The following is a 21,389-nucleotide window of genomic DNA, read 5'->3' on the forward strand; positions in this document are numbered from 1 at the left end:
TATTTATTTTAAAAGGTAGTGCCAGGCTTTTGAGTGCTAGATGGCTTTTCATCTGTGGATTTTTGTAAACGGAAATAATTTCTACTATGACAAATGGTGGGTATGGCAAGAAACAGTGGGAGTGAATTGAAGGGGGATGATTAAATAGTAAAAAACAAACCACTGCCTATTCACTGTATTTGATGCACACTAATGTCACATTCCTTGTACCCACAAAATACTGCAGTGGAGAAGGAAGTAATGCCTGGCACAAGTGTGAGGAAAACATGTCCATGTGTTGGTGGTGTCACTGAAAGGAAAATATGTTCCTGCGCTGGTGCCAGTTGATCAGTTGATGGTAGGGATATGCACTACAGAGGGGGTAGATAATGGTGGGGACAGGCAGTATAGATGTTGGCAGTTGATGGTGGGGGCAAGCAACACAGAGGGCGGAGGTTGATGAAGAAAACAGTGAGGAGGGCCACTGCTGGTGCAAACAGGCAGTACAGAAAGGGTAGTTAATGGGGACAGACAGTACAGTGGGGGACAGTTGATGGCAGTACAGCATGGATCAGTTGACGATGGGGACAGGCAATATAAAAGGAGGAAATTGTGGACAGACATTGCAGAGGGGGCAGTTAATAGTGGAGAAAAGACATTACATTGGTCAGGAGGAGGCATTACACACAGGCCCCATCACCCCCCCATTTTTTGTTGCCCCCCTCATACAGCTCTGATCATGCAGCGCTGACACATGTATCAGAAACTAACCATAACTGGGGTCTGTGTACGCAGGATAAATAGGAGAAAATAATTTAGCAAACATGTTTGGAATAGTATTAAATATTTAAAATATGTTACACATTAAACAAACTAAACCTGATTTTTTCCCTCATTTTTGTCCTTTAACTTGTTTTAAAAATATATTTTTGGGTATTTTTATACAAATGACCAAATAAAAACTCATATTCGCTACAAACATGGTTTGAAAAACATTTTGGTTTTCAAAGCTGTTAAAAATTCTTTTTGCATCACGCCTGGACCCAAAAGGGATAATTAGAGAATACCAGAGATACATTTTACTTTACTCAAAAAATGTCTTCTGATCACTCCATATCTGATAAACAAACTGGTCCATCTGCACCGATCCCTCCAACATAAGTTGATATTCCCTGTTAGACATTTGTAACCAGTGCACAATTCCAGATTGGAAGGTTACCTCTTAGCTACAACAACTCAAAAAGTTTGGTTTTCCCATCACCTTCTGTACCAGAGACAATGGTCAGAAAGACAAATACTGATACTGAAAATCCACAACAGAGACACAGACAGCAATAAAAACCTGACACAGATTTTAGCCCTTCTACACTGATGAGCAATACCATGCAACTCATTGTATCGCTCAGTCCCCTTATGCTAGCTACCTCTTGTAGTTGTAGAACCTGGCTAGAAAAGGTTTTTTCTGTGCTCTCATGCTGTCAAAAATAGCCTGAGGGGCACTAAGTGATACCATGGTGTCGCTCTTAAATAACCGTCAGTTTCCAGAGCTGATTGCTGGAGAACCAGAGCACAGATGTCAAACATGGTACTATGCTTTTATTAAGGTACATGTGTTTTTTGACTTCTTAATGTTCATAGAGTAATTCTATGGTAAACTTCTATTTTAAAGTATGGTTAGCTCTGCCAGTTGATTGCAATAGATGTAGCTAACTTCTTGTCTCCCAACAGTTTGGGATTCGATCTGTATCATCCTAAATCACAAGCATATGTAACAGGATGGGGTAAACATTTAGAACTTTCCACTACTTTGCTCCTAATTCCTAATTATTTATTCTACATGTTGTTCCTTTGGTTCAAGCAAAGTTTAACTATTTTCCTGCATAATAAACCTAAATCCTATAAAGTGGTTACTATATATTTAACATATAAAAGTAAAGTGATACTTTTTTACAGTCTTATTTTTACAACAAAGGACAGTTATGCTCCTTTTCTACGATAAAAAAGTATGAATACTAAAGCTAAAAACTTGAATTATTTATAGTGTAGTTCCTAGTTATTGAACAAAAACAAAAGTGTGATAAAATCATGCGCATGTAGCAATCTAACTTCCCCCACCTACAATCTTAAAGGATAAGCCCAGTTCTCGAATGACTAATATTATAAGCAGCTTCATATTTTTGGTTATTTCTTAAACTTGTTGTGGTGTTTGAAGGACAAGTACCATCAGATATACCGTGATTAGGTTCCGTTCTCTCTGCTCCGAGCTTTGTGCATGCTTTTTTTTTTCCTATTAGACCTACATAAAATATAGTGTTTTTTTAGGTGTAGGGAAAAGTGACTCAGGTTTGCTTTAAATGTTTCACCCTTATAAATGTATACTTTACTAATGCTGGCTAGAACCAGTACACAGTTCAAACTCCAAGTAAAAAATCTTTCACTCGGGTGTTTCAAAACATAATTTCTGATGACATATCATTCCCAACATTGGATAACATTAGATAACATTAAGAAACACTTGTATAAACTGATTCATGTAAGACCTATCACCCAAACCCGAGATGCCACAATGTTTTCTTTCCCATATGACTACTACAAATACTATAAGCCTGACCATTATCTGTTAGTTCATTTTCCACTAATATAAAGAGGTGGGACATCTTTCCTGAACCTACTTCTATATGAGGGGAACATGAATGATTCTGGCACTTAAAATTTTCCATATGACCTAATATTACCACTTGAACTAGTTTTTAAAATGGGTTTGGCATTCCTATGAAAGTCTATAGGAATGCAACACCCAGTTGAAGAAGGTCAAATGCATCCATATGCATCTGTCATCCCAAATTGGTGCAATCGATACAAGCCCTTAATATTGGCAGACCATCCTATAGTTGTATTAAAAGAAGAATACAGGACGTATTCCCCTTTAGTTTCAGGTTTCCAACATAGGTTAAAAATAGAGGTTAAGCAATAGGTTAGTTGGTAAGGCAATCCCCTCTTTCAAAATATCCACCTCTCCCGCCACCACTCTGCCACATGCGTCCACCCACCTACCCCTGCTCTCATCATTCTTTCAAACCCCTCACCACTTTGTTGCCCACTACTCAACACTCTTCTGTTCACCTTCACCACTTTGCTCTCTCCACACTCTGCACCCACCCACCCATGGGCCCCTTTCCATACAGCTGCATGACCATCACTCTACACACATTTCTCCCACTTCTTCTCCACTCTGCCACAGCCTTCCCCTTACCTTCAACACTCTTTCTCTGCCCTCACAACTGTTCTTTTACCCACCCATCCCTGCCCTCATCACTCTACTCTCCAGCTGCCCAGTTCTCTCACCACTCTCCCCCACCCATATCCTGACCACTCCCCCCTTTTCCCGATCACCCACCGCTGCTCATAGGCTTCATTCACACCATACATGCAGTAAAACCGGTGGAAACTGATGTGCTGATTTTACTTGCAGAGATATCAGTTACCATCGGTTTTCATGCATGAAATAAGTTTTATACACGTTGCAGATTCTTACACAGAAAAAAATCTGCACATGGTACTAGTGTTGTGGTGTGAACAGGGCCCACACAGAAACATTGATTTTGTTGTGCTCTTGCAGAACGTGTGCAGAAAAACTGACATCTCTGCACCATGGTGTGAACGATCTCTTACTATTTTTATCCCACTCACCCACAACTGCCCTTTCCCTGCCCCTGCCACTACCTCCCCATTGTCATTAAAATGGACCGTGTTTGTTACAGTATATAATATCCTGAATTCCAAAGCCAAAAGGGTAAAGAGGCCAAAATACATTAATGGTTCCATATGTTAATGATCAATGCTTTTTTGGGGCTCACAACACACACCCCATCACCAGGACTCAATATAAGCATTATGAATATGGGTTAAAACAGCTTAAACCTGTTGAACTACATTATATGCTCACATATAATTAAAATGGCAACTATTACTTAAATCAGAAAATGTATTATCTCTGTTATACTATTTAAAGAACACATAATTTGATGATGTAACAATAATTAGCATTGGTATCAGTGTACAAGTAAGAGATTTTACTATGGCAAGCAAACAATGGAATCATCAAACTACAATATAGGCACACATGTATAATTAAAATAAACATTTATTATTTAAGATTGAAAATGTATTAAAATAGCTTTACCCAAACTGTGTAAAAAAACATATAATTTGATAAGATAGAATAATTAGCATAGGTCTCAATGTAAAAACGAGAAAATATACTATGGCAAACAAACCATAAAATCATCAGCGGTGTCCATGAGAGTATCAGGCAAATACTATGCTCAAATTAATTGCAGATAATTCAAGGAGCTATGTAGCTAAAATAATGGTCTGTGTAACAGGACAATATAACTGTTAGCCCTGAGCATGTCCTGTCACACATCCTATTATTTAAGTTATATAGCGCATTGATTTTTCTGCATTTAATTTGAGCATAGTATTTACCTGATACTTTCATGGACACCACTGATAATTTTATCATTTGCCATAGTATGTGTTCTCAATTTTGCATTGACACCTATGCTAAGTAGGGATGCACCAATTTTTGACCGGTGAGTACGAGTACCGATACTTTTGGTCAAGTACTCGCCGATACAGAGTACCGATACTTTGTGGTGCAATTCGCATCTATACAAAATGTATGAACACAAATTGCACAGCAAAGAATGGCATGCAATACCCGATACCCAAAACCAATACCTTTGCAGTGCAATCTGAACCCAAACAAAATGAATGGCCTGGAATTGCACTGCAAAGAATTGCATGCAATTGAACAGGAATGCAATATGTTTCTTGTCCAAATCGCATGCAGTTTCCCCACTGCTCCTGTCTGAACTCAGGCTTGTAATAGCCTGAGTTCACACAGGAGCTGCGCAGGAAGTCTTTTTGTGGCTGGGGATTGTGATTTTGCACACTGCCCCCCATCCTGGCCCCCTAGTCATAAGGCCTGCCAGCCAGCTTGGTCTAATGGGGTATCCAGTTCCTAGAGAAGATGGGGTGGTGTATGGAGGAGATTGGGTTGTCTCACTCACCCAGGAGCAGGAGCAGGTTGCTGGAGTGCAGGCAATCCATGCCTGATCAGGTAATGCCTGGCTAACACAGAAGGGGGTCTCTAATTGATGGGACCATCTCTGCAGATCCTAGATGGTGGGAGAAGATGGTTATCTACAGATCACTAGCAAGTCAAAAACACTAATTATGGAGGGGGCACACAATGGGTGGCAGCTAAACAGTTAAAAAAAGCATAGGAGCCTAACAAAGAGGAAAATAATGAGGGGGCCCTACCTTTATAATAAGTGTCCAGGCAGAATAAATCATAATCAACTGTGCCAAGCCAAGGGATTATATCCAGCACATGTTGGTCATGACTCAGGATGTTCAGCACTGCAGACAAATGACAGCTCTAGAGCAGTGGGGGAAACTGCATGCGATTTGGACAGGAATCGCATCGCATTCCTTTTCAATTGAATACGATTCCTTGCAGTGCAATTCAACCCCATTAATTTTGTATGGGCTCAGATTGCACTGCAAAGGTATCGGTGTTGGGTATCGGGAGCATTTGCACTTGTGCAAATACTCTGCATAGGTACATCCCTACTAAGTATTCTTATAACAATAGATTATGGACTCTTTTACATAGTTGGTTTTTTAGAGTTTATAATAATAATTTAAATTTTTTAAGAATAAATATATATATATATATATATATATATATATATATATATAATCTAGTTGGATAATTTTGTCGTTTGTTTTCCATTGTATAATCTCCATTAAAACATTTTGGCCTCTCCCCCTTTAGCTTGTCTCTTCTGTTGTATTTTCATGCTTCCCTGGTACCCACTGGAGTGGATCCTTGTTTGATGTCATGAGCCTTGCTGTGAGATCAAATGAGTTTATTTTCATAATTTCTCTGAATGAATACATATTTGAAGACCCACTGCTGCTTGGATGTTCTTTTTTTTTTATATGTTGGCATGAGAACAGGTTCCACATAGGTGAAAGGAGCTTCCATAATCCTCATGAGATCTATAAAGCCCATTACACTTATAAAAAAAACCTTAATTATGCCTTTTCCAATCAATCCAGTGCATTTGACCATAATGGCAACATTTTCTAAACTGTACATAGGGCTTGATTTCTACCATATCTCTCAACTACTGCATGAAACTCATGCACGGATAGTCTTTTGACATTTTTATTGTGCTAATAACACTTGGTTCGATATGACAGTCATGAATTATTGTATTGCTTAAGTACAATGATACAGATACATTTAAAGTATCAAATCACGCTTTGTGTCTTAATTTAGTAAAGTGCTTAGGCAGAATGAAAACCAGGGTGTGTTGGTCCGTGACTTTATTACTCACCCAAAACAAGAGAATGAGAATGAGAAGTCCATATGTCACATGCTGATGCTGCTGTTATGTGAAAGAGAGGTTATAAGACATGAAACTTTCATAAACCCACCCTGAGTGTGTCATATTTTCACACTAGGGTAATCACATTATCTTTTTAAACACATATGAATTACAAAGGCTCTGTGGCTAAATAAATGTGGGCAAAGGACTAATCTAATTACTATTTTAACCAGCTGCAGCACCTGTATATTTTCCTTCTGTTCAGTTTTAGGCCCTGTTCCAATCAGGTCCGCCTGTCAATTTTTTAGGCGGACCTGATCAGATGGTCTATTCATCTCTATGGACCAGCGGGTGTAAACGGACTCGTGTCCGTTTACACCTGCCTTCCTCCGTTGCAATCCAGTCCACTAAAAACAAACAGAAGGGGATCTGTTCTTTGCTGTGTAGGCGAATCAAACTGGATGGCAGTCAGGTCCGTTTAAACCCAGCTGCCCATAGAGAAGAGCGGGCTCCCTCTGTGTCCGCTCTGCATAAACTAGCAGACAGGGACCTGTCAAACACCAGCAGACAGATCCCCTGCTGAGCAAAGCAGATTTTGCCCTGTGTGAAAGGGATCTTAAAGAGTTGAGGTGGCACTCCCAAAGCAGGCACCAGAAATTAATCAAATAGTCTTAGATGACATTTTCCCATAGTTGAATATATGCTGCAATAGCGCTATGATTTTGTCTGTAGGTAATGTGTCTGTTGTCAAGCAGCATCAGCATGTGATATAAGGACTATTTATTCATGGTTTGAATGAGTATTAATGTCACAGAACAACTTACCCTTGCTTAGATTCTGCCTGAGGACCATACTGAGTCCATATAAATGAACTCATGCATACTTAAGGTACCAAGGTGTATTTTTAGGAAGTCCTGAGTATACAGCACCATTTTTCTTTCAGATATTTCTTGCAAGCAGAACTGTTATTTTCGCAATAATTTGTGTGTCGTAATGCTAAAGGTGCCTCCAGATCTATCATACATTTTTTGAAAATGTTTACTTGAACCTGTGTTTTTCTCATGCAAAGAAACAGTAGAATTGTTTAAATGCTGCCTACCCTTCTTGCTTATACTTATCTTATCTTCACTACCCCTTTGCTCCATTGACTTGCTGATGAGAACAGAAAGCAGGGCCCTCTTGTATTGAATTGTATAGTAACTTTGTTGTCTGTACTCACTTTGCTCAAACTGCTGGCATTATATAAATCCTGTATAATAATAATATTACTACTTCCAGGAATAGAAAGCACAAGCCCATGACTCTCTTTCATTCTTCCCACAATGCTGCAATTGGTACCTAAACTGACACCCAGGAACAGAGTACTTTGCTCTGTGTAAGCTCCTGCTAGAGCAACTTGAAGCATACATTTTTTTATTTTCACTTCTTCAGGGGTGTGAAGGTAAGGTGAGCATCAGCAGCTTGGGTGAAGGTGGTCTTTAAATGGACTTGTTAAAAGACTTGTTGAAAAACTTGTTGTAATATAAAGCAGATCTAGAATCGGGCAACCTTGTCTTTTAAACAGTATGAGACAAGCCAACTGTGCTGACATAGCATCTACAGAAGACATTCTGCAGTTATTATTTTGTCTGTTCTTAATTTACTGCACGGCATCTCTGTGTAACAGCTCTTCATGTTCCTTGACCTCATCCTCTGATGACACCATCAATGTAATCCAATGATCAGAAGCAGAAGTGGGAGGGCTAGGTTCTGATAGGCTTCTTTGAGGGTAGAAGAATGTAGTCTAGCTGGGCACTGTTGTGTGTGTAGAAGGGATCTGCTGCTTTCAATTTGAGATTATATGTCAAAGGTACAACCAGTTTTATTGATTGCTTTGTAACACTAAATTGTGCAAACAGATTTGTGTTAGACAAACCTTTGGTTTATAGTGTAGATCTAATATAAAATAAGTGGTTCTAAAGCCTTGAGTTTTTTTTTATCTTAATGCATTCTGTGTATTAAGGTAAAAAAAAACCTTCTGTGTCTCCTGGGCCAGATGTTGATCCAGCAATGTGCAGAAGAATGGAGGCTCTCTGCGCTCTCTCCCTCCTCACTGGCTCAGAGACAGTAGCAGGAGCCATTGGCTTCTGCTGCTGTCAATCACAGCCAGTGAGGAGGGGGTTGAGCTGAGCCACACTCCGTGTGAAGAGAGACACACGGAGTAAGGCTCAGGAGTGAGCATGCACGAGTGCTTGCTATAGGGGCACTAGGCAGCGTTAGTGGGGGACCTCAGAAACGGATGATTGGGGTTGCTCTGTGCAAAACCATTGCACACAGCAGGTAAGTATGAGATGTTTGTTATTTTGAAAAGAAAAATGCTGGAGCCTTTTCCATCACTGTAAAGGCATCAGTGTTAGCCATATTGTAAATATATTTTGGATGTGATATTTGTGGAGCCCTCTTTTGGTGGGGTTATGAGAAATGACCATCGCCAAACAGAATATTGCACAAAATCTGTAGAAAAATAAGATAACTAGAACTTTCCCTAAGTGGAAGAGTGGGCTTGATAATAAAGTAGGCAGTGCCTCCACCCAAGACAGGGCCTTTGTGATCAGAGAAATTTCCTCATCCAATTCTTCCAATCCAAGAAATCCAAATTAGCATTGATGGTTATCTGTTCTTATTTATTTGTATTTTGAATTGTTCCCTAAAACCAGGAAACTATGGTATTTAGAGTAATACTTTTAAACTCAATATCTTTTCTTGTGTTTCTTTAGGTCAGTGTGGAAGTCTTGATAGAATATCCATTTTTTGTGTTTGGTCAAGGCTGGTCATCATGCAGTCCTGAGAGAACAAGCCAGCTCTTTGATTTGCCATGTTCCAAGTTGTCAGTAGGAGATGTCTGCATATCGCTTACACTCAAGAATTTAAAAAATGGCTCTATAAAGAAGGGGCAGCCCATGGATCCAGCTAGCATCTTGCTGAAGCACCCAAAGAATGACAGTCTGTCTGGAAATAGACATAGGTATGCAGAACAAGAGAATGGGATTAATCAGGGAAGTGTACAGGTTTCATCTGAGAATGGAGAACTAAGGTGTCCTGCTGGATTGAATGCCGTGTCCTTTGAAGCCAAAACAGAACCTGGTAAGCCCATGACAACAAGGAAGAGGAGGTGGTCTGCCCCAGAATCAAGAAAATTAGAGAAATCTGAAGATGAACCACCATTGACTCTTCCCAAGCCCTCTTTTATTCCTCAGGAGGTTAAGATTTCCATTGAGGGTCGATCTAATGTAGGGAAGTGAAACCCGTTCGGAAAGGAGAAATTAGGCTTACCCTTGTCATTTTATTCAGATTACTGTACTGTAGAATAAATAACCCAGTATTTACATGTTATCATCTTATTTTAGGTTTATAACATTGTTATAGTTGTGGCTGGTATCCTTCAGAAGGCTGTTGGTGCATATGTTCTTTTCACAAGTGTTCACTAGTATGCTAGCTAGGATGTGGGGGAGCTACTTAAGAGGCAGTCTAATTTTTCCGCAGTCTTGATAGAGAGGGTTGTACAAGTGCGGCTTCTGTGATTTAGTTTCAGGGTGCCAATTTCAAATTTCAACCACATTCTATTTTAAAATCTTTCAGAGAGGATTACAAGGGAAATGAAGAAAGAAATAAGTGCACATGTGGAGTCTGTGCTTGCATGCATGCTGATATTTGAGCTTTCCCATGGAGGGTATAGCTTTACGACTGTGTTTATGTTGTGGGTCACTGGCACAAAGATATAAAGAGTGAAGGGTCATTGTCCTAATGACAATGCTAAAATACCAATATACATATTTTGGTGTAATTGTCCAGTGTTCACATTTTCTTCAACTGGTCCCATCATAGGTTAGACACTTGTGCTGTGTGTCATAGTGGTGTGGTTAGGTGTAAGTTTTTGATGGCAACGTATCCTTTTAAAGTAGAAATATGATTCCACACCACCTTGGCTAATGGTGCTAGTTCTATAAGTACCTTAAATTCATCCTATGAAAGTCTAGCTGTACAAGTCAACTTTAGAGGGACAGACATCCCTCCATGCTCTAAAAAGTCTTTTATGTGCTGTGAAGAAAAAAATATTTCTGTATGTCCTATTAATTATTTGTGTCATTAATATTTTTACCTTCCAATTGTGTAACTGCTGGAATGACATCTCTAGTCTGGCTGTCAAGGCAAGCACAGTTTGACAGGACCCAGAGGCAAATACTAATAATGAAAACTCTCTAGTGGATTCCGGTTTGGACATATATTCATAATAGTAAAACATGCAAATGTTTTGGAAACATGGCATGTGCTTCCCAGGGTCAAAGCACACTGCCGATTACAAGCACTAACATCACTTGCTGACATCCTGGGCACAACCATTTTATGTTTCATTTTTGTTCTTTAGTGTCAATTGGTGCCACTTTTTTATTTTCAAAGTTTAGTGTGACATGTCAAGGAACAAGAACTGGAGGAGTAATAAGATTTTCTTTTAGCACTTAAAATGCTGTTCACACTTTATTGACAAGCATCTTGGTCTAATGTTTGCTAAGTACTGTATTTCATTTTTAATCTGTGTATTTCAAAAATATTTTTCGTAATTTTTTTCAACACTGAAACCATGTAGAGCTTCTTAGAGCAAGATGTTGAAAGTTTCAATGTGGTTTCAAAGGGATGAATGTAAAACTTGACCTAGGATGTGACCGATTATTGTCCCAAAGGACTACTTTACAGAAGGCACTTTCAGAAAAGAAAACTTTGAAGTCATATGTGAGCTGACATGATTACAGAGAATCAATAGGGAAATATTAAGCTAAAAAGAAAAATTATACAAAAAAAATTTACTTTTTTTTGTCCAGTGTTTTTACAAGATGGACTTCAAACAGAAAAAAAAAAACAGAAAACCACAAAAAAATTCTTGCAGTTTGCACATACTGAGTTTTGCATCTGAATGATATTTCTGCAATTGTAATGTAATAATGTTGTAGAGAGAGGAATGAACAGCTGAAAGAACATGGATACATGTAGCAATTACTTACTATTAACTTGCCTAATCTGTTAGGGTAGTGTTTCTTTCACAGTTTCAAACTTTCTGTCACACTGAACCAAGTCTGAGAAGTAAAACTTTGAGAGATCAGAGTGTAGTGGAGCATTGTGTCTGTACGTATGTGTTTTTATTATTTTTTTATGTTTTTATTAACCTTTATAAAACAAGCACCTATAGTCGTGAGTACAAGAAATGTTATGTAGATTTGCATATTTTCCATTTTTATGTTAATATAAATTTAAAAATGGAATTCATAAACAAAGAATAGGCAGAACAGGAATACTGCAAGCTTGAAAGTGTAAAATAAATGTGCTGTCACACTTGGCTAGTACAAAAAGTATTGCGTAAAAACATGTACTGCATAACTTAAAAAAATGTATTGCCTTTTATTTTGTCCATTCACTCTACCCAATGATATGGTAGCTTGCGCTAGTTGAGGAATATTGGTCTTGTCTATTTCTTTTTGTCCTTGTTTTGGTTGAGAATTTCTTTCCTGATCATGTCATCACTGTTGTTTTCCTAGTAACATATTTATCCTTTGAGACTAGATATTGTGTATTTTTGTGAATTTCGTTACTTGAGCATTGCACATACTGGCTTTCGTGGCCCCAACTTCCAAAGCTAGTACCACATAATTCACTTTGTTTTCTTTCTAACACAACTCCAATATCCATCTCCTAATTTGTATGTAGCTTTGAGACCATTTATATGGATTCTTCTGGTGAAAGAAAATATTCACAGTTATTTAGAGATTTTTAAATTCTGTAGCATTTTAGTCCATTTACAATTTACCAGTGGTTATGTGACAGAAATTTGTTTACTTCACAATTTTTTTTTCAGTGTCATCAAACCACAAACTGTCTTTTGGAGCTCTATTTTTAATGATCTGCAATGCTCTGCTTGACCCTAATGTCATAGCACCAAATCTAGTAATTGGCGAATTCTCAGGTACAGATCTCTTAATGTTTACTGATGTGACATGGATAGGCAATAGAGAAAAAGGTGAAATTCTTCTAGGTGAAAGATACGTGAGCATCCACACATTTCTGTAGACACTTAATTATATATTGAATTTACACATATGTATACATTAAATGTTTATAAATGTGTACATATATATAGATTTTTTTTAAACCTATTTCCAAAAAGTTTAGAACTATATAAAAATAAAATGTATATTATTGCAGTGGGGTGTTTTTTCCTGAAAATACCCAAACATATGATGGTCCCCCCCCAATAACAAATATTGGTTGGTTTTGGCATGGAAAAGGAAGTGGGGGATAATGTCATCATGTGTTTAGATTCATGATGTGCCAAAGCTGGAGCAAACATATTAGAGCAAAAGTGGAGCAGTTCCCATAGTAAAAAAAGAAAGAAAGAAAAAATAGTTTCATTGTATTTCCAATGCTGTGAAATACTAGTTGTGTTAGGGTCATGTTTGCTCCAGTATCCCTAAATCCAACCAGGTGTTATACAGTAGTACATGAGATGTTCGACATGTGCTCCTTTATATATGGAGGCTTCCCATGACCCCCCGCTCACTGCCTCCATAAGCACAGGGATTTAAGAGGAGGCCTCTGATTCCTTAATATTGTATGTAGAAGTCATCTGGACCTGATATAGTCTCACAGCAGTACTACCATTCCTACTAACATCCTTGTGTGGTGCATGGCAACACTGTTAGGATTGTACGTAGCAACCTAAGGAATTCAAATTAATTACTATTTTATGTATTTTAGATATTGTGCTCACGATGACCCCTTTTCTGGAAAACTCCAGATCTTAGGCATTTTACATTAATTAAATTAAGAGAAGACTAATATTTTGTGCAATAATTTTTAAAATAATGTTAACAATCATAACTGAAATGACTCAGTCTACCCAGGAAGCAATAACAAATCATAGTCATTGAAAAGGAAGGCAAGCACATCCTGTAGCACTTAACCAGTAACATAGCATAACCTTTTCAATCTGTATTTTTTTTCTTTTTTTTATGTGAGTCCACAGACTACTCCATTGAACATGCAGATTCAATTCCCATGTTTATTCAGAAGAAACAGTAAGCAGTGCTGCACCCTGTATCACCCCCCTCCCCATTGGGTCAGGCATGTATTGCAGTGCATTACTGTCCTCTCTGTGGAAGGATTATTGTTGTACTTGTTCTCCTCAGGGCACTTTTTTCTGTTTCATTTGGTATAGAAAGAGGGGTTGGAGTGTGCAAGGAATGCATTTTGAACTAGCTCATACACATACCACTATTCTGCATAGAGAGGAGACAGAAATATTCCTGAAAAACTCACTTAAAAATCAAGCAATGAGAGCACTGCTAATATGGCTTTTCATACAATAGCAAGAATAGAAGAATTTCATGTTTTCAGAAGTGGAGGAAGGTTTGCCGCTAAACATGGCTCAAAGAGAAAAGGAGCCTTCCAGTTCTCAAGTGAACATGGGACTCCCCTTCAAGAATCATCAATTGCTATTGAGAAGTTATGTAACTGTTCAGCAGTAATTACAGGGGGCGCCACTTTGGGATTTATCATTTATTTTCAATTTTGAAGAATGCAGCAAGAAGGAACAAACCTATTATAGCAGAAGCAGTAAAACTCAGAGCTGAGCATTACGGCATAGAAATCTTGCTGATGAAGTCCTTGAGATATTTAAGTTGGTAACTGGATCGACTGGGCCTCAAAATGATCGTAGAAAGTGGCAGTTCACTTTGGCTGTGAAGGGTTTAGTTAATTATACAAATCCTATATTATCTCCTATAATTAGCAAGGCCATATTTCACAAACGGAAAAAAAATGAAGAGAACAAATGAGTACATCATCATGTCAATTTTATAAGAAAAGCCAATGCAGTTTAATGAGATCTGACAGAAAACTCATTGTTTCGTCTAATACCTGTGACTGTTATTCAATTTACACTAAAATACAGGGGAGTAGAAAGAGAGGGATGACTTATTTTTGTAAATAATAGTAGATAAATCAATTAATGTTGAGTGAGTTGTTCAGGGCCATGCCAGATGCACCCTATAAAACAGGTATCTCATTATGCATGTCCCATTGTGGCATTCAGCTGTTTCATGTACATGTATATATGTACATGCATAAATATCTGTACACAGTATGCACACACACATTAGCGTGTCTCACCTCTGTGTGCACAGTTGACAGCAGCAGTAAAGAGAAAAAAATATAGCAGCTGCATGGAGACAAGGCAAAAATAACTTGGTTGCTATGCAACATCTCTATTATCTCATCCTCAGATGCAATATACTCTCCATACATAATGGCATCACATTTCTATTATGAATGAGAACTTTGTATCCTGGTTTAGGAATTTATATGATCAAGGTTTCGAAATATCCTAGTTTTAGGTTCCATGTTTGCGGCATAGGAACGCTTGTTGAGAGTCCCCAGTATTTGCAAGGGAACCAGTTGTGTCTGTGGAATGTCCAGGAAGCTTCATGTCATTGTCATTCTCGTCAGAGAGTAATCATTCACTTACATGGCCACGTGAAAATAAAAATGAATGTAATATGAGCAATTTATTATACTTGTTACAGAATTTTAATATCGCTAACTCATGGCTCTGCCATTCGTTACTAAATGTAATTCCAGGGTCAGGTATACATAGTTGTATGTATAGTGAGACAAAATAGAGAAAAAAAAACATAGAGATCTATGTGTATATAGACATCATATATATTTTTTACATTTCAAAGTATACATACAGGTGAAGTGTTATTTTTCTACCCCTCACTCTCAGTAAACACAAATGAAATATTGGCACCCATCAATACGGTGCAACATGGATTAGTAATAGATATTTTTTTAAGATGCTATAAACTATAGAAGCAACGTAAAAAGAAGCAGTCCATTGTCTTGTTTGTTACAGAGAAAGAAATGATTATTTTATTGCATGCTTGGGAGATTTGAAGGGTCTTTTAAGAAAATCAAAATAGGGGTTGAGCTTGCTTTCTGTTCGCTATGACTTTAAAAGGAATCTTGACCTTTTGCGTACTGTGTGTTTATGGGGTTTCACTGCTGAGTAGTGTTTTTTAAATTTTTCAACCAAATATATTATGTGCTGGCCACTAACTGGGGGAAGACTGATTAGGAAGGGAGCAAATGGACTGCTGCTTTTACAACCTTTGACTGTGTTGGTTGTTAAGGTGTTTCTCTGTTAGTTCAGTAGTGGAATTTAACAAAACTGTGGGATGAGCAATCCTTTTTCAATATATAGCTCCCTAGATCTTAATCTATTATATTCATAACTGGCGCACTTGCTTGATAAGTCTGACGCAACTTGTGATTGTGAACCAATAGGCGCTGCTTTTCTGTTTGTCCTTATTTTGTTCTGGCATAGTCTGGATTCTTGCATAGAACTTCATGGTACTCATATTCTTGTCTTTGTTTCTTGAGCTGGGTGGATTAAGAGGTGTAATGATTGTAGGTGTAGATCTGTACAAATGAAAATTAGCTTAAAGACCAGGCTTTTGCTGTTCCCCGTTATCCTATAAACAATAGTCTCTGACAACAGTCATTTTTTATTTTATTTTTTATTTTAGTTTGTTATCATTTTAGTGCCAGACGTTGAGTTTACAATGGAAAACAATCATTAATAAATTAGTCAGGGAGGCAACTAAGAACCCTTTTTGCTTACTAGGGATTTCAATACATACTATGACTGTTGCTTATAGATTTTCATAGGGTAATTTTACCCTTATGTGTGGGTTACATTAGGGTAGGGACTTTTATTTGAAAATGTTTTTTGCCTTATGTCTTTTAAATTCATTATGGAATCTTTGTCCAGTTGTGTATGTAATCTCTTAACATCCTTTAGTAATTGTGTATATCTACCATCTACACCAACCTGGAGAATTTTTAATTTTATCATGTCCGTCTGTAACGTCACCACTTCAAATGTAGTGACACCATTACTCTTTGCTATCAAATACCTTTTAGAAGAAAACTTTCACACCTCTTACTCAGGGATGGGGCTGGTGTATGTTTGGTACACTGATGTGACCAGAAGCAGCACTTTCACTACTCCGGAGCACTGCTGTTGTACACTTTAAGGTTTGTTTTTCTTTCTTTTGAATTGGAATTTTACCATGTCACCGTGGTGCATAAAATTGAATATTTAGATGAACTGCAGATTGCATTAACATTTACAATAATTAAGTATTGAAACAGATTATTGTAAAAGCAATACACTTCACGCCTTTAGGGAGAAGTTGGATTTCCCAAGCTGTCAGGATGAATAATGCACTTTTTTAATATTATGGTCAAAATTTCTGACACTCCATTTTTGTCCACATAGAAAATTTTATCTGTGGTATATAAAAAAGTTGCTGGGGAAATATCTGAATGTTAGGTTCACTGGTATTCGGTCTTCTTTTTATAATAAGTAGATAATCTATATATAGCAGAGAGCACAAAACAACTACATTGCTGGGTGAATTACCTGGCAGTGCATCAAACCAAAAGACAGAGAAAAAAAAACAAACCATCTGTATAGTTTGACTCCGGAGTAAACTTTTGTTTTCTTTTTAATTTTTACGCAGATGACCTCGCTTCAGATGTGTTACCTTACTGATAGAACCTTTTCTCGTAGCACTATACTGTATGTTGTGGGAATATATTTTTTTTAATGTATACCTAATCTGAGAAGCTTATTTTTTTTTCTGAAGCACTCACATTTAGGAGTACATGACAAGCTTAAAAGAAATTGCACAAACAAAATGAATGTTGGAATGAGTTATTCAGTGTTTGAAAAGACATGGGTTCTGTTGAAACAATGGTGGGTTTCATACTTTGTAAAGTAAATAAATATATATATGTGCGTGTATGCGTGTGAGGGTGTGCTTGTGTGTGTCCGTCTGTGTGTAAACACACGTGTGTTTATATATGTGCGTGCACACACAAATATTCACGTTTGTATACAAAAAAAAGTAGAAAGGTAAAAACATTGCTATTTTTTCTTATTGTAAATAGAAATCTGTCAAGTTTAGATGATCAGGTGTATATCAAGTTTAGATGATCAGGTGTATACGGCATCAGCCAGAGACAATTTCTACTTTATTAGTGGCTGGTGGAGGGCAAGTATACTTAATTTTAATTATCGAAGTATATATGTAGGATAGATCTATTGTGACAATTGAACTGAAGAAAGAGATGACAGTGGGAGGGGGCCATGGAATAAAAGTTTCAGTCTATGGGGGTAATTTACTAAAGTGAAGTGAATTGAACTTGTGTTTCCTTCACAAACCAAATTGTGGTCTGGTGAATTTTCAATGTTTTTTTTAATTCCTTTGCACATGATTGTAGATTTGAAGTCAACACAGTTTCACTTCACTTAGTGTGTCTGTTTTCAAAGTAATGACTGTGAGGTCATTATAAAGTGATTGTTGTGTTATTATTCCAATAGATTGTCGACAGGCTGTAAACCCAACAAATGAAAAGGTTCAGCTTTTATGTTATCAATGACTTTACAGTCATAAATTATGAACAGCGGTGTTAGGTTTATGTCTGATGTTTGCCCTGCTGACATAAATAGGCGTTAGCACTTTTTGGGGCTAAGGAAAATGGCTGGAACACAGGAAAAGTGGAAGTGTTACCCACAGTGACCAGTCAGATTATAGAGGGTGTGTTCCCACTGGCGAAAAGGTTAATACTATCGCCTGATTACTTGCTGTTGGATGCCTCTCATCCTTCAGTTTGTAGATATTAGCCCCATCATTCTCTACATGAACCTGGAACTGCCAGAGGCAAGCAGCAGATTATCTAAACTATTCCAGCTTCTTTTTCTTACATCTGAATTCTCACATATTCTTTAGTATTCTAGTATGTCTATGCGATGTCTGTCCTCATAGTGAAAATGTACAATCAGGTTAAACGGATATATTTGGGTTTCTATGAAAAGGAAAAAGCGGGTAATTTGCACACAGTTCTAATCTACTATACGTTTGTTAGTTGCACTATAAGTTTATCATTTGATAAACACGACTGCCCATGCCCAGCACTTTCTGGGTTTTTTCTCCATTCAGATGATCCTTTTCATTTTTTGGAGTTACCAGTCTTTTGTCTCACAGTGTCATTGCGTCCCACCCAAAATGGCACATTTTTGACCATTTCTGGCTCATTTGATTACATTTCTGCTACTTCAAATATATATAGCTATTGCTTGAACACTGAGAAAGATGAGTATATTGCAATATAATACACAAGTGCCATGAATATAGGTCAAATATCCTGTATATGCTGATTAGTGATGTCACTTCCTATATTAGAGGGAGGGGTGGTAGTGATGACATAACATATATGCCAGTTATTTCACATGACTTATTCAGAGATAATTTGATTTGGGAACTGCTGACAGTGCAGGTAAAATAATTCTGGTTAAAGCCACCACTACAAATGAAGAGATCTTTGCCCACCTTCAAATCTACACTTGTGTATTATAAACAATATCATGCTCCTTCATGTAAAATGTAAAGGTTAACGGAGGTTGTTTTAGAGTTCCATGACTTGCAATAAAGCTATTTTGGTTTTATATGGCCATAGAGCTCCTCCATGACTTCTATTAGCCTCTCTTATGTATTACAGTAGATATACAGTATAATATGCTGTTCTAAGTCAATAGCTTTTTGGTTTAACATAAGTGTCAGAATTGGCATGCAAAAAAAAAACAAAAAACGGAACTAGCTCTAGAATCAAAGGTACTTATCCAAATTAATTTGTCACAAATGTAACTATGAAAAAATAAATAGTTACATTGAAATATTTGAAACTAGAACTTTGTAATGTAACACCATTTCACGTATCTGTTATTTCTTGAGTGGTGATGGTATTAAAATTAAGTATATTTGTTTGTGATGTAGCCACCTGAGGTAGTTATTGTGATATAATCTCTTATTTGTATTGTTTTATTGTCATTATGTGAAAAGACTAGAGTCTTCCATTTAATTTAATTGGAGACTTCACCCATGTTATTTCTTTGTCCATTTCTATTATGGCTGGTCAAAGCTGCAATTCCCTTCTCTTGCTTGTGCTTCTGTCATAATTTGGAAGTGTTTTACAATTAATGCAAACTATTCCACAGTGTCCAACAGGATGCTGAGGCACTGAAATGCTGACTTGGAAGGCATTGATCCGTTACCTCTTCCATAGTACAATAAACCATATGCAGAATATTTATTGGAAAATAGAACGTTCCATAACTTAGCAAAGCTCTATGGTATACGTAGATTTTTTTATGGTGGGGGAACGTAAGCCCATATTATAGAATTTCCATAAAATGTAGAGAAAATGGACTGTATAACAAATAAACAAACAATACATAAATACAGTATGTGTTACTGCATGCCTCCAAACAGGCAGTGGCTTAGTTGGAACAAACATGTTATGTTTGATGGGACATCACTTAAAAAGCTAAAACCATTTGGGAGACAGAATGTAAAAACCTTTATTCTTGACCAACCCCATGGTTTCTTCTCACTCACCAACATCTACCTTCTGTCCCACACATTAAAAATGTCTATAGATATCAGTAAATAAAAGCACTTAATAAACTGTATTTTATAATTCACTATAGTTTGTGGTCCTTCATTTACTTTTGCCATATTTGTGGGATTTCAGCACTACTCTCAGAAAAAGAAAATAAATGCACTAAAGACATATTCATATAATCATTGGCAAAAAGAATACCTGTAATTCAAACAAACCTGAAGTTTTTATCATGGTGGATAGTTATATATTTTCAATATTATTTTCCAGTGTAGGTAGTAAATTAATTTAGTTATGGATTGGTTGTTATACCCTGCCTACATTTTGTATCCTATCCCCCTAGGCTCTAGGTTTAGTAACGTATACTATCCTGCCAATTTGATACAGGCATTTGTCATGATGAGAAAGCTTTAGAGCATTTTCTCTTTAAACTACCCCAAGAAGACAGGTACGGGTGTCTTCATGCAGCCCTTGCTGTATTAGCTATCACTGAAAAGTGTATCCAGTGTTAGTTCTAGGCCACCAGCAACAATACAGCCTACATGGTCTGCCACTAGCGGCATTGTGCTTTGACGTGTGTATTGCTGCTGACCTATCCTCATTCCTATATGAGCTGCCCACAAATCTGGACTTGGTAATTGCCAAACCACAATTTTTCCCATGCATTAACATTTTAAAAATGAGCTTTTATATAATAAACCAAATCAACATGTTACTTAAATATTCTGCATTAGAATTGTATTACATTGATATGTGAACGTCCCTTTGTTTTTTTCAGACGTTAAGTAATGGAAACTTGCCCAAACCTTATAGTGTTACTTAAAAAAAAAATACAATCCTGATTTCCCAGTTGCCTGTGGGAACCAATGATGTGTTCTCTTGTTTGCGGTAATGCACACTTCCGTGATACGCCAAATGAAAAGTCATTTGCAGCTTTGTGATGGGATGCAACTGGGCTGATCCAGCCAAAACCAAGAGGGAAGATGGAGGAAATAATGTTTAGCACCTTATTGAGCAGAGGAAAATGTTTCAGTGCATACAGACATAGTTCAGAACTTTTTATTGTGACAGAAATTTTTTTTCCATATGCGTGCATACTCTCTGTAATTCCAGTGTAAAATATTGTACTTGCACTAGCTTTTATAAAAACAAATATTAAAAAAAATGGAAGAAAATTCATATTCTATTTTCTAATCGTGGTGTGTCTATTTGTAGGATACACTCAAGTCTGTTTATTGAATTTTATGGTCCCTTTCTTTGATGGTGCTTGCAGGTTTTCTAGGTAGAAATTATTTCATTATAATAAAACAATGTTTGATTCAAAATTTGAACAAAATTGTTTTAAAGAATTTGTCTGTATACCAGTACAAGTTTATTGTTTCAGTATACTCGTACTAATAAAATAACAGTGCCAATTGCAACCCTGTGTCTTGCCATTTGTCTATAGCGAAA

General features: G+C 37.1%; 1 protein-coding gene across 4 annotated transcripts in view; it reads left to right on the plus strand.

Annotated features, from left to right (window-relative positions):
- The window catches only part of ATXN1 (ataxin 1), a 378,441-nt gene extending 357,083 nt beyond the window's left edge, over positions 1 to 21,358 (plus strand). For all 4 annotated transcript variants that reach the window (XM_089682288.1, XM_089682287.1, XM_089682290.1 and 1 more), the window contains exon 7: positions 9,140 to 21,358. In XM_089682288.1, the coding sequence (XP_089538414.1) occupies positions 9,140 to 9,664 (525 nt within the window). In that variant the 3' untranslated portion in view covers positions 9,665 to 21,358. The remainder of the gene's footprint in view (positions 1 to 9,139) is intronic.
- The last annotated feature ends 31 nt before the right edge of the window (positions 21,359 to 21,389 follow it).

The sequence above is a fragment of the Staurois parvus genome, unplaced genomic scaffold (genome assembly GCF_062004578.1).
Source record: "Staurois parvus isolate SC_StPar_1 unplaced genomic scaffold, SC_StPar_1.0 ptg000287l, whole genome shotgun sequence".
Taxonomy (NCBI): Eukaryota; Metazoa; Chordata; class Amphibia; order Anura; family Ranidae; genus Staurois; species Staurois parvus.